The sequence below is a fragment of the Lissotriton vulgaris genome, chromosome 2_1, assembly GCF_964263255.1.
Source record: "Lissotriton vulgaris chromosome 2_1, aLisVul1.2, whole genome shotgun sequence".
In the NCBI taxonomy this organism is placed as follows: domain Eukaryota; kingdom Metazoa; phylum Chordata; class Amphibia; order Caudata; family Salamandridae; genus Lissotriton; species Lissotriton vulgaris.
The window spans coordinates 1223740653-1223753892 of NC_141687.1; the positions used below are offsets into that span (position 1 = coordinate 1223740653).

The 13240-nt window shown below is 43.1% G+C and overlaps 1 protein-coding gene across 1 annotated transcript in view; it reads right to left on the bottom strand.

The window, feature by feature from the left end:
- The window catches only part of NCAPD3 (non-SMC condensin II complex subunit D3), a 1036822-nt gene that overhangs the window by 127009 nt on the left and 896573 nt on the right, over window positions 1–13240 (bottom strand). Inside the window, exons 28-29 of the mRNA XM_086956941.1 lie at window positions 5289–5399; window positions 4316–4489 (exon numbers count right to left, since the gene is read on the bottom strand). Of these exons, the coding sequence (XP_086813067.1) occupies window positions 4316–4489; window positions 5289–5399 (285 nt within the window). The remainder of the gene's footprint in view (window positions 1–4315; window positions 4490–5288; window positions 5400–13240) is intronic.

Here is a 13240-nt window from a genome sequence, read left to right on the forward strand (position 1 = left end):
TAGTCGGCTTCAGCATCGATGACGAATGATTCATCGACGGTGTGTTAATCTCCTTGTGAGATATTAAGGAGATGGTCAATGAAACTGGATCTTGCGTTGATGATGTCAGGGTCGTCGATGACAAAGAGCTAGCCATAGAACATGTCGTCGACATGCCAGAAATGCATCCTCTTATCGACGGAGCTTAAGTACTTTTCTTCACTGACTGAGAACTTCGTGACAGAATGTCAGAAGTAGGTTTTTTGAAAGTCAGTTTAAGTTCCGCAAGAGGTGTTTTTGGTTCAGCAACAGTCTTTGATGGTTATTTTTTATGAGAACCTTTGCACTCAGAGGAAGTCTCAAGTTAAGACTTCTTGGAACACTTTTTAGCAGGCTCTCTATCAGATTGTGACGACTCTCTTGCCCTTTTTGAAGAGACTTTTGTAGCTGTAGACTGGTCAGTCTTGGAGTCTGACACAGGGTCTGATCTAGTTTTCAATTTCTGAAGCCAGATGAGAAGACGTCCTTCTGGATCTATAAGGGTCTTATTAAAAAAAGCATGACAAATCATGCACGCCTTATGAGATGGAGATAGGCAGTAAATGCAATTTTTGTGGGGATCATCCACATAAAGTCTTTTCTTCAGGCAAGTGCCACATTCTCTTAAGAGAACCTTCTTAGCCTCGTCAGACATAGACCAGATATAATAAAAACCCACAAAAGTACGTAGATGATGTTAAGATATAATAAAATTGTACTTTCCTGTGGAAAAAGTCCAAAATTCTTTATCCTTGATGAGAAAGCTGAGCAGATCTCAGAGGAGACTCCCTGGCACAACGCGCAGTAGAAAATCTGAGGTTTTGAGCTTCCTTCAGGAGTGTTCTAGAGGGTGATTGATGCTGATTGGTTGAGGCAAAAATGTGGTCCTTTTCTTTATAGGGACTAGGATAGGTTATTAAACTAAGAGGCCTAAGCCTTCTGTAGTCTATACCTATTAGTGTATTATGACTATTTAAGTCTTCTACTACTACTACTAATACTATTTTAAGTACCGGGGACTCCCAAGTTTACAAAGGGGAATGATTCAAGCATGTGAATCTATGAAAGTTCCAATACTGGAGTAAATAGCCCTCTTCTTTGATTATCATACCATGGCGGATATAGCCTCTTCTTAACACTCAAATATGGCCACCACTCTAGGCCTGACTTAGCTCAATTTGGAAACTCCTCTGATGGGCTATCCAATCGAGAAGTACTTCCAGGTTATCATTATTATTCACACATTGTGCATCAGGTACTTATCAGTAATATTCAACTATCTTTTAATAGGACATTTTCTGATTCAATTATACGTTATAATTTTTGGTTTTTTTTATCCCAAGAGTCCTGGAGATGCTTAATGTTTCGCATACTGGCGGGCTCGTTTCTGGGTACCTCCAATATGGCAGCTGGTTTACACTCAGCGTGCTTTCTAACATGCCCGTCGCCGGCTCGGACACATACCTCTAACCCAGGTGTTCCGTGTTCCCTGCCAAGGCGAGGTCTTTAAAAATCAAACCGGTCTGACCTGCCCGGTTCGACCTCATTCGTTTCGTGTGAGGGTACCGGAGAAGGACTGTCATTACACTGGCGCTTATCATGGTGAGTTTATTGGCCCTTTGCTAGCACTATATCTCAGAGGGTTTGTGGATTCTTCCCATTAGTTTGTTGTTTCTCCAGTGCATCTTTCACCCATCATTTTCCTAATAGTCCAACTGGAACGATGTTGGCACATCAGTAATATCTAATGCAATGCCGGTAAACACTACATTGTGTATATTTTTCATTGTTGGCACTGTTAGTGAAAATGTGTAATATATTTCTCATGGTGACACTGACATGAATCGATCTTTCTCGTATTATTACGCATTCTTTATAAATACTTTTTTTTGTTATAATACTATTCCAGGCATGGTTTGGGCACCTTATTTTTGTGGATGTCGATATTTTGGATATATTTATAAGATGATTACCTATGTTCTCTGCCTAGGTGCCGCTTTGAAGGGTGATTTGCCCTTGGTCTCCTTATGTGGGACTTACCTTTATAGTTGACTCTTACGGATGGAACTTATCATAATTATACCACTATTTGGATTATATTCTCTTAATGTTTTGTATTATCAGCCCCTTTCCCCCTTTTCAAACACACCACTTGGGTTATGACAGAGCTAACAGAATGTCCATCTCATTAATTTTCTATCAGGACTTGGAATTTAACCACGGGGAACAACATGATTTTGCTTACAGATTTTTGATGGAAATATGGGTAGCTTTGTTACCACATGTGTGAAAGCTTTGCGCATGGTGGGTACAATCAAACCTTACTTTAGATTTACCCCATCTTGCCTGATGGGGATACAGTGTCTATCGCACAAGGGCATTCTCACTCCGATTTTAAGTTTCATCACCGCTCTCCCTTCTTAGCCTCTTTTTTCTGGTCTTATTTCCTAGGGTCTCTACTGTCCGCAGTTTGTAACAGTCATTTCTGTGCTTGAATTGTAAATTCTTTTTGGGACTACACTGGATGCATACATTGCTCTTTGGTGACCGTGCCTCAATGTTCATGACGTTTTTTATAATCATGCTTTTTTACATACGTAGCAATGTATGTGGATGCACAAAATGTGTTTATTTGTATTTCTTGTATATTGTCATGGTGGATTTATGTGTGTACTTTTTGTATCTTGTTTTGGTCGGTTGCTCACATTTAAAGTTGAACGGACTTTCTACTACACTTAATAATGGTCTTAATCTAAATTATGAATATATTTGTGACATGAGGATGCATGACTGTGTTTTTGTTATGTTGTCAGTTATGTTGTTTTTATGTATTAATATATGTCACCTTACAGCCCTGAAGAAGTCCAATTTACTGGAAAAGATTTGGAAAACACATCTCTGAAATTGAATTTGATTCCTTTTGACTACTGTTTGATATTTAAGCATTTATTGCTGCACCAGTTGATTTTTGTTTTAAAATTACATAGTCCGGTTAGGACTGCACCTTGACAGTGGGTGCTTGAACTGTGTACACAGACGCACATGGGATATTTCCTTCATTATAAGAGCCTTGGAGCTAGCAGGATAGGTGCAAGTTTCGGTAGAGGTTTCCCTGTCATGCTTTGTCCTTACTCTAAAGAAAGGGTAGGAACAATAAATGATTCCCTCCCAGGAGAGGGGTCGGTCAGTGGGGAGGACACTCCCATGTCCTTTGTCCAGTTTCACGCCAGAGCAGGAGCCAATGACTCCCTCAGCTGGTTTGAACTTGACTATGCAAGGAGGGCACCAATTGTGCCCTTCAAGCAAACTTAGTGGCGCTGCCAAGAGCCCCCACCCTGCCCCAATACACTAAAACCTGCCTGTGAGGTGGTCACACATTTTTGTGACAGGATACCTATTTTTCTGCCTTCGACGGCTTGAGCTTGGTTCAGCAGCAGGAAGGCAGAATTGTGTCTCAGGTCGGCAACAACCATGTTGTGCGTACCGGGTCTGGAAGACTAGTCTCGGGAGCACTGAGGACCTCCCAGAGGAGCTTTACAGTGCATGGAATCATACCTCCGATACCGTTTACGGTGTGGAGGTATGATTGCAACATGTTTGATACCAAACATGACAGTTCGTTACAGCCAGTTTAGAGATGGTGATCGCATAACGACGCATGTTCACTCTATGTATCGTAATGGCTGATACACTTACAATCCAGGAGAATGGACTCTGAAGGTTGTAGAGGTGTCCTGCTCACGCAGGGGCACCCTCTCACTTAGAACCGAGCACTCTGCCTTCAGGATTGAAAGGCATGCTTTAGGGGTGACATAGGTTTTACAGGCAGGGACCTTAGATATAGGGAAACCTATATCTGTTGTAAGTGGTGCTAGTACCGGCTTACATAGACTGCAATGGCAGGCCTGTAGTTGCAGTTTGAGTGGTCCCCCATGGGTCTCATAGTAAATGCTTCAGCCCCAGGGGGACCCCTGGTGTACCTATGCCCTGGGTACCTCAGTACTATATACTAAGTACATATACGGGCACACTAGTATCTAATCTGGGATGTACTGAAATACTTACCATAACCAATTTAGGGGAGAAAGCACAGAGACTAGGGTCCTCATTAGCAATATCCCAGTCAGACTAGTCAGAAACAGCATTGCACTAGGCAAAAAGTGGGGGTAACTATAAAAGCAGATCCTACTTTCCTACATGCAAGTACTAATTTCTTGCACATGTACCAGTTATACTGGGTTCTTCAGTAAAATGAAGACACCTAATGCAGAACAGCCTGGCCATAACAACAACTTACTTGTGGTGTGCCCGGAACTGGGGGAGGAACTAGGTTGATGATTAAGCTGTCTTCCGCCCGCTCCAAGGACAACTGTTCTTCATACTTCTTCATGTCGTACTCAAGCTCAGCTGCCAGTTGTTTATCGACAGCAAAGAAATCCTGAATTTCATTCCTGTAATCCTGCATCATTTCCTGTACAAATAGGAAATTACAATATGATGAGAAGCTACACATTTTCACAGCACATCATCAACAGGGTGGGGTATAATCTTAACACAGAAGTAAAGTATAAACAGCAGAGTTGGGCCATGAGATAGGAGTGATAGTTGGAATGGTTATCTAAGTACAGCTACACAACGGAACTCAATGTGGAAAGATTTAATATTCTCAATAGATCTGAACTTTTAATAAAGTATACAGCTGAACAAGTCTCTTTTCATATTCCGCAATTTATGTTGTAATGAAAGCTCTACAACAACTCTGACATTTTATACAAAGATAGATTCCTTCATGAAGAAAAGTTCAAAATCTATTGTGATTGTATTGCTCACTCCTGTTCGTAATCAAAATAGGTTTAGCAGATCATTAAGTTCTAGCAACTCTTACACAGACACCCAAACATGAATGTCCAAACTGTTTTCCCACTTACACACAGATGTGCTCTTGGGATGCCTTAGCATTTCAATAACTTTTGGAACCACAAAACCCAGACAATTAACATAAACAGTGCTATGGCACATCTCACTACCTCACAGAAAGGGCCTACAAGTCTTTGTGTTACAAGTACAAGGTTTTCTATTTCAATGCACATTACAGTACAGATATTTCCATAGGCTATTAAAATGCTACTCTACTTTAACAACTCTCTGTATCATGAGTGTACTCAAACGTCTTAACTAAAGCACATCTGTCTCCTTCCCATTTCAATTTAGAAGGCTTCTGGGAGGAAGGGTTTTGGCTGATCAACTTCCTCCACAATAAAAATACATACCCGTAGGTAATTCATGAGCTCTCGCAGAGCTGGAATCCGTTTCTGCTCCAGAAACCCTTTCAGCGAAGTGATAATGGGGATGATGTTTTCAATAAAGATTTTCTTTTGAACCTACATTTAAAAGCAAAACACAAAGAGGCTGAATAGAAGATACGCTTTCTCTGGCTCATATGCACAGCATAATAATGGTGAATACACAGTGCCCTGCATAGGGTAGAAAAGTACAAATGTATACACCACAGAGGGCACAATTGAACAGGATGCCTCCTCTGCACAAGGCCAACCTTGGAATAATATGTTACATGAAGGATTATGCTTTGCTTTTCAACCTGCAAAACTGTCACCTCAAATTAAAGCATACCATGTCTAAGGAAGATTTCAGATGTTCAAAACACATTATGGGGCATGAATCCCTCATAACAAGAGGTAACACAAAGGAAAGATTGTCTGTAATGGCAGTTTTTTTAATCCCAAGTTACTTTCATTAAGTTTATACATTTTAGAATATCTCAAACTATGAGTGGAATAACAGAACATTCCACTTGATAAAATTTGAAAAAATGGAAATTCATATAAAAACATGCCAGTAGGAGGCATACTTTTCCTTTATTTTAATTATTAAAGCCAATTAAAAACTTTAGAAAGGCATCTTTAATGGTCTTCAGAAGCAAAAAAGGAATAAATGGTACACACAGTTTACATAAAAGAAAGCAGACACTGAAAACGTGAAGCACTTGGATTCCTTAAAAGAAGCAGAACGCACAGGAACTTGAGTTAAACAGTCCATTTTGATGAATAGGACAGATTAAGGAACAAGTCGAAAATGTTACTTACCTGCGTTGACAATCTTTCTAGTGGCTACTCTATCTACCTGCAGATTCCTCACCTGTAGAATATGCCCAGGGGTCAGGCAGGATTACTCTATAAAATTTTCTATGACCCTATCAATCAACAAGAAAGCGGCCGTGTCAGTGATAAATCTGCAAATAGAGTATCCATCAGAAAGATTGTGACTGCAGGAAATTTGTTTTTTCTTCTGATGGATACTTCTACCTGCAGATTTCGGACCAGCAGAATACATTCCATACCCATACTCGCCTAGGAAGAGGGATGATGGATGGTTATACCAGGCAATCCTTCAAGATGGATCAGGCCAAATGCCTTTGGCCTTGTAGAATGGACCATGATTCATTATAGAGTTTCCCTCTTTGCTAGTGCATAGCGAGTCTTGAGTTCAACCACCTACTGTGGAAGCTGAAAGGAACTCAGATGTTCCTGCTCAATCAGAAGGCATGCAGGTGGAGTCCTCCAAGATTACATCCCAACTGGAAGAGGTCTGGTCTGAATGGCAGCTTGAGCAGAGGACAGATGGAGAAGCACAGAAGGACTGCATAAGCATGCCCTTCTTGGCCAAACCGGGCAATAAGAATGAGATGGGACCAGTCTTCTTGTATCTTCCTCAGAACCCAATGAATAAAGTATATTGGGGGGTCACATGAGAAGCGCCCCACTGGGTGAAGATATTCTGGACTACCTCCGGCAGGAGAAGCCACTCAATATCGAGAAGATCACACCAGCTCAGGCTGTTGACTCAGACATTCATAGACCCTGCTAGGTGTTGGCAGTTAACCAGATACCTTGGGGAGTGTCCAAGCCCACAGCTTCAATACCTCCAGACAAAAGAGGTGAGACCCTACTATCTATTGCTTGCTGAAGTGCTACATTGTTGTTGTGTTGTCCAGCAATATCTCGACGCAGTGACCTTGGATGGAGGGGAGGAAGGCCTTGCGTGCCAGCCGAATCGCCGGCAGTTCTAGCAAGTTAACATGAACAACCCGTTCTACCAGAGACCAGGAACCAGTGATCTTCAGATCCTGCGTGAGCACTCCACCATAAGGTAGAGGCATCCGTCACTACCGTAGTCTCGGCCGGAGAGGGGAAGTGAAGGCAGTTCCGTGACTGAGGTTCGCCTTGTTCCCCCACCAAGCCACTTTTGCTGCAGCGCTGGGGGGAGATCACAATGGAGTTTGATACATCTCCCCAATACAGTAGCCACTGCCTGGGAAAGCACCACTGCTGGGCCCTCATGTGCCAACTTGCCAGCATGACTAGGAGAATTCAGGAAGCCAGCGGACCTAGGAATCTCAGGACCATCAGAACTGAATTTCACACCTTGTTCAAACAATTGAACCATTTTCTGAATGTTGGCAATCCTCTGATGTGAAGAAAAGGCACAGAAAAAGGTGGTGTCCAGTGCTGACCCTATGAACTGGAGTCATTTGGGAAAGCTTCAGGTGAAATTTGGCTTATTGATCAAAAAGCCCAGGTCAAATAGCATGGATACTGTTGACTGCAAATCGCACAACACCACCCCCAGCGACCCGGTTTTGATCAACTAGTTGTACAGATGTAGGAAGGTAGGATCCTTCTAGCATGGTTACCCCCACTTTCGGGCTTGTGTCAGTGTGTTTTTGACTAGTCTGACTGGGAACCTGCTAATCAGGACCCCAGTCACTATGCTTCCTCCCTACATTTGACTATATACCTACTTTTGTAACTTCACAATTGGCTATGGGTGTACCCCTAAAAGTCCTTAGTATATGGTACTGAGTTAGCCAGGGAATAGGTACACCAGCGGTCTCCCATGGATTACAGCATGTATTGTGCCACCCATGAGACCACTCAAACTGTGGCTACAGGCCTGCCATTGCAGCCTGTATAAGTTGGTGCTAGCACCACGTATGACAGTTCTTATATCGGAGGTCACTACACTTAAAACCTTTAATCACCCCTAAGGCAGACTTTCAATCCTGAAGACCGGAAGCTTGGTTATAAGTTTGTGGGTGCCCTTGCTTGAGCAGGACACCCCTACAAACCCCGGAGGCGAGTCTCCAGGCTTTGTAAGTGCGGTAGCCATTTTGATACACATAGTGGCCATCTGTCATTACGTGATGGCTAACTATATAGTGGCTTTGCTGAACCTGGGCATATGTGGTATAAAAAATGTTGGAATCATACCCCAACACCATTACCATTGTTAGAGGTATGATTCCATGCACTGTGGGGGTCCTCTTGAAAGCCCCAAGTACTTCTGGTAACAGCCTTCCAGGGTCTGTCAGCAAGCTAGTTCTGATGCTGCTGCCGATCCCAGACATGATTCTGCCCTCTTTTGTCCTGAGTGTGAGCAGAGATGGAAGGTAGAACAATTGGTTTCCTGTCACAGGTGTATTGTGCTGGGGTCAGCGCCACCAGACTGCTTTGAAGGGTGCATTTGGTGCATTCCTTGCATACTCCAGTTTGGGTCAGTCCAGGGAGCCCTTGGCTCCCTCTCTGGCGCGAAATTTGACAAAAGACATGGGAGTAGCATTCCCTTTGTCCAGTCCCTCCTCTGTGAGGGATACCCGAGTAGTTCCAACACTTTCCTTAGAGTACTTATGGGCTTACCTGTGCTGGCTCTTCAGATTCGTTTTTGGGACAAGACTCTTGACAGACCAACAGTGAATGGAGGAGAGGAAGCCTGAAGCGCTAGCAGAATTGCCTGCAGCGTTAGCAAGTGATATGAAACAACTGCTTCTCTGGAGATCAGAGGCCCCTGATCCCCAGGTCTGCCAGATGGGCTCCTCACTCTAGACCATGTCCGCTGCAGTGTTCTGGAAGACCATAACAGCATCCAGCAGATCTCCCCATATACGAACTATTGCCTGGAGATGCATCACTGGAGATCTCATATACCAAAGCACTGTATCACCAGGAGAACGAAGGAAGCCTGCACGTCTTGCAGGTGCAGGACCATCAGGACTGGAGCAAGCACCTTCCCAAAAGAATTAGGCTATCACCAGGATGTCCCTGATCCTCAGAAGAGGAGGAAAAGTGCAGAGAAGTGTAGTGTCCACAACAGCCCTTTAAAAAGATGACTTTCTGAAAGCTCCGGGTGAGATTTGGGTTTGTGGATCAGAAAGCCCAGATGAAACAGCAGAGCGGCTGTTAACTGCAGATGGCGTGTCTCCATCTCTGGTAGCTCGGATTTGATCAGCTAGTCATTCAGGTATGGGAAAATTGCGCTCCTGGCCGTCTGAGATGTGCCACACACAGCACCATCAAACTTAGGGAAGACTCATAGTGAAGATGTCAAGTCTAACTAGAGTAACATTATTTGGCAATGCGTGGAGCCAACCACAAAACTTCTGATGCGACTGCGTGAGTGGAAAATAAAAGCAAATTGAGTGACACATACCAGTGTCCCATTTCCAACGCCAAGAAGAGCTGATCTAGGGTCAATATCCTGAGCTTCTCCTTCCCAAGGAAAAAGTTCGGTATACCGAGGTATAGGATTGGACACAGACCTCAATCCTTCTTGGGAACAAGGAAGCATTGAGTGCGTAACAACCATGCCTAATTTTCTGTTCTTGTATCGACTTTACTACTTTGAGCACCTCTGTCACCTCTTGCTTTAGGATGGAGAGATTATCTATGGACAAGGAATAGGGCTGGAGGAGAACGGGGGTGGAGCCTGAAGAAAATGTAGGGTATATATTGTTTTTCCATGATCTGAAGGATCCATTGATTTGAAATAATGGCCTTTTAGGCCACAGAAAGGAGGACACCCGGCAGCCCACAGGTTTCTGGTCCTCTGTTGAAAGCAAATTAGAGCTCCTTTTCTGGTTGCGTAGGGGTAGAGTAGGACGAGGAGATAGTCGAGGTCTGGGATCCCTGTCCTATAGGTTTACCTATGCGCCTATATTGTCTGACGAGGAGATTCTGAGGCTGCTGTTGCTGGGATAAAGCAAACTAATATGGTTGAAAACTGAAGCCCCTGTGATAACATCGAAAATGGGGAAAGTCTCTTTGGGGCTTTTGTTGCAGGTCTAAGATTCTAGCGTTCAGTCTGCTGACCTTATACCTTTCTACTGATAAGTATGAGGCACAATGGCAATGTGGGTGGTTTAAGGGATGTCAAAAAAGGAAGCTGTATACACACATTGAGAGTCTGATCATCAATTCGCATAGTTTATGTAAATATGTGTCAACAATTAATACAAAGCATCTGCAACATTATATACAAACAAATAATCACAAAGGAAATAGCGTGTCCCAAGTGAATATTACTAAAAAGAACCTAAACTACTAAAGTGAGATGTAATACTGTGTAGAAAACACAATGTTTCTAATTTACATTTGGTTTTAAAGAGATGACCAAGTGATGTATAAACAATCAAACTACAGCAGTTGGAAAGTGTGAGCAACTGTTGTGCACGGTCTGTCTCTTTTTATCTGTCGACGAAGTTTCGACCCGAAAAGGATGTCAGGTCTCTTCAGGACTGGTCAATAAGGGGCACCTTATAAAGGGTCTTGAGCTGCACAGAATCCGAAAAATAAGTGACACCGTGAGGTAAGAGTGAAAGCCAGTAAAAACTTCTAGGGATCCCAGCTCGGACCCCTGGTAAAGGGTGATGTAAGCAGGCAAACGTGTATTAATATTGGTCCGTAGGATACGCGATGTATTCAGTGTGGAAATGCTTGAGGAGAGGCACGAGACAGGATACACACTCATACTCATACTTATCGAAAAAAAATTCTTATCTATCCGCAGGAGCCGTTGTTGTCCTTAAACTTTATACCCAGGCTCCAAGTGAGTAGGGTTCCCTTGTTTCCTTTCACACTTATACCTTTCTACGGCTGACTAAGCTTGATCGCCACAGGGAGGTCCATAAGGGTGCCTGTATTGTAAGAAAAGGTCAACATGTGATGCCAAGAGTAATGGTGAATGGCAACTGAAGGCCTGGAGCTGTGAAATCCCAGTACTTCTCCATCAGTGCCGAATTCCTCTCGGGTTAGACTGATTTGACTGCTGGCTCCAGGCACAGTGTAGGGGGAGAATCCGCTTGCTGTGTAGACTCAGAAGGCTCTAAATGCACCAACTGCGACGATGAAGATTGTTTGTTAGTCAGGGACGCTGAGGTGACTTACCTCCCAAGGAGTGTCTCGCATCCATCCTCGAGGAATGAGAAGTCAGCAGCCTCGAGCAGATTGACAATCGAAGACGGCCTGTTTTACGTCACAGGCTCATGCCATAAAAAGTTTGGCTTCCCTCTTTTTGATTGCCTTGAGGTGCAAACTAGTGCAGTATTCACATGCCTTGGAGTGGTGATCTGGCTCCAGCCAGCACAGGCAAATACAGTGACAAATTATTACGGACATGTGTTCCTTGCAGTCCCGACCGGTTTTAAAGCCCAAATGCTTTCAGGGGAGACATCCCTAGCACTGCACAAAAGAACATTTTGGAAGCACTGAAGCGCAAAAAATTGAAGGAGAGCAAGCTTCGGATCTATATCAAAGGCATAGGAAAAAGGGAACTGATGTCAGTTAGTCCAGGTGAGCACTATATGGACTTCAAGAAATCACCAGATTACACTTTTAGTGGCAAAGTGGGGCTAGTGCCACCTACCGACTTAGAGATCACAAGAGAGCCTTGACGTTTTCAGATCAAATCTGATGCCAGGGATTATTCAACAGATGAGGAATCTGCAGGTAGACGTATCCATTAGAACAGTTGCTTTGCCTTATGGATGGATCTGGTCCTGTTCATATAAAACATGAGCACCCTCTTTATTTATATATAAAGTATACTGAGTAAGGAAGGACACAGCCTCGTGTCCGAAACGCGTCTGAGGCATGCACCGTTCCATTTAAATTAAATCTGACACCAGCTGACCTTTGTGTCCGTGTTCCTGTTTGTGCAACGAGGCACTTGGGAAGTTTGGAATCAAAAGTAAAATATATATATATATATATATATATATATATATATATATATATATATATATATATATATATATATATATATATATATATATATATATATATATATATATATATATATATATATATATATATATATATATATATATATATAAAACTCCAGTAGAAACAGGATAGGGAAATTTGTACATTTGTGTACAATCATGATGCAAGAGCAAAGCCGGTCATGCGGGGACGATGCAGTATCCTTAATTCTATCAAGGCCCTCTCTACTAGGGGAGACCATGATTATTTCGGTCCTCACTCAAGGACTCAAGGAGAGGGATGGGATCCCCCTATGGTATTAAGAAAGACCCATGTGAAGACCATCTTAAATGGAGATATTGTCACAGAGCATCTAAGAGCAAATGCAGCTCCTAGGTGGCTGTTGGTTAACAACGAACCCTTGATCTTCATGGAAGACATAGCATTTAGAAAAGATAGGGCATTGATCGCCTGGAAGTGTACTAGAGATTGGCTTATCCTAATGACATATATGGCCAAACGGATAGCAGAGACTATTGATACAGATCCAGGTGAGTGAACAGGGTCTCAAAACGAGCGTACATCTAACATAAAGAAACTCGAGGAAACCGACAGCGAGTTAGGAGAATACAAGGAGTACTTAATGCAGTCCAAAATTAACAAACTGCAGAAAGATCTAAAATGTTTCTCCAGAGAAAGAGTATCCACATACCACAGATGAGTATATTTAACACAAAAAAACTCTGAACGGGGGACAAAAGACAGGAACACCTCAAGCTCTGCTAGCGACAGCAATGATTATGAATTGAGACAAAGGAGGAGAGGCAGGGGTTTCTACCAGGGACCCCGCCCTATGTTTAACCCTATGTTCCCAGGCTATTCGGGCCAAGGGCATATATAGCCCACTGTGTTCCCCCTGATGCAACAGCTACAGGGGATGCAAGCCCCCAGTACCCACAGGTCCCGCCCCTTTTGGGGGGCTGGAGCAGAGGAAGGGGAAAACAAAGAGGAAAACAAAGTTCAGTGGGAAGACCTGAATGAACGGGTGGACCAGTAAGTACGTCACTGGTCTTTGTCCCAGGAACGAGCAAGGATTAACCTTGGTTATGAACCCAACAGACCAAACTCTCAGAGAACAAGAAAGGATTTTAAATAAGGGTCTAAGATTT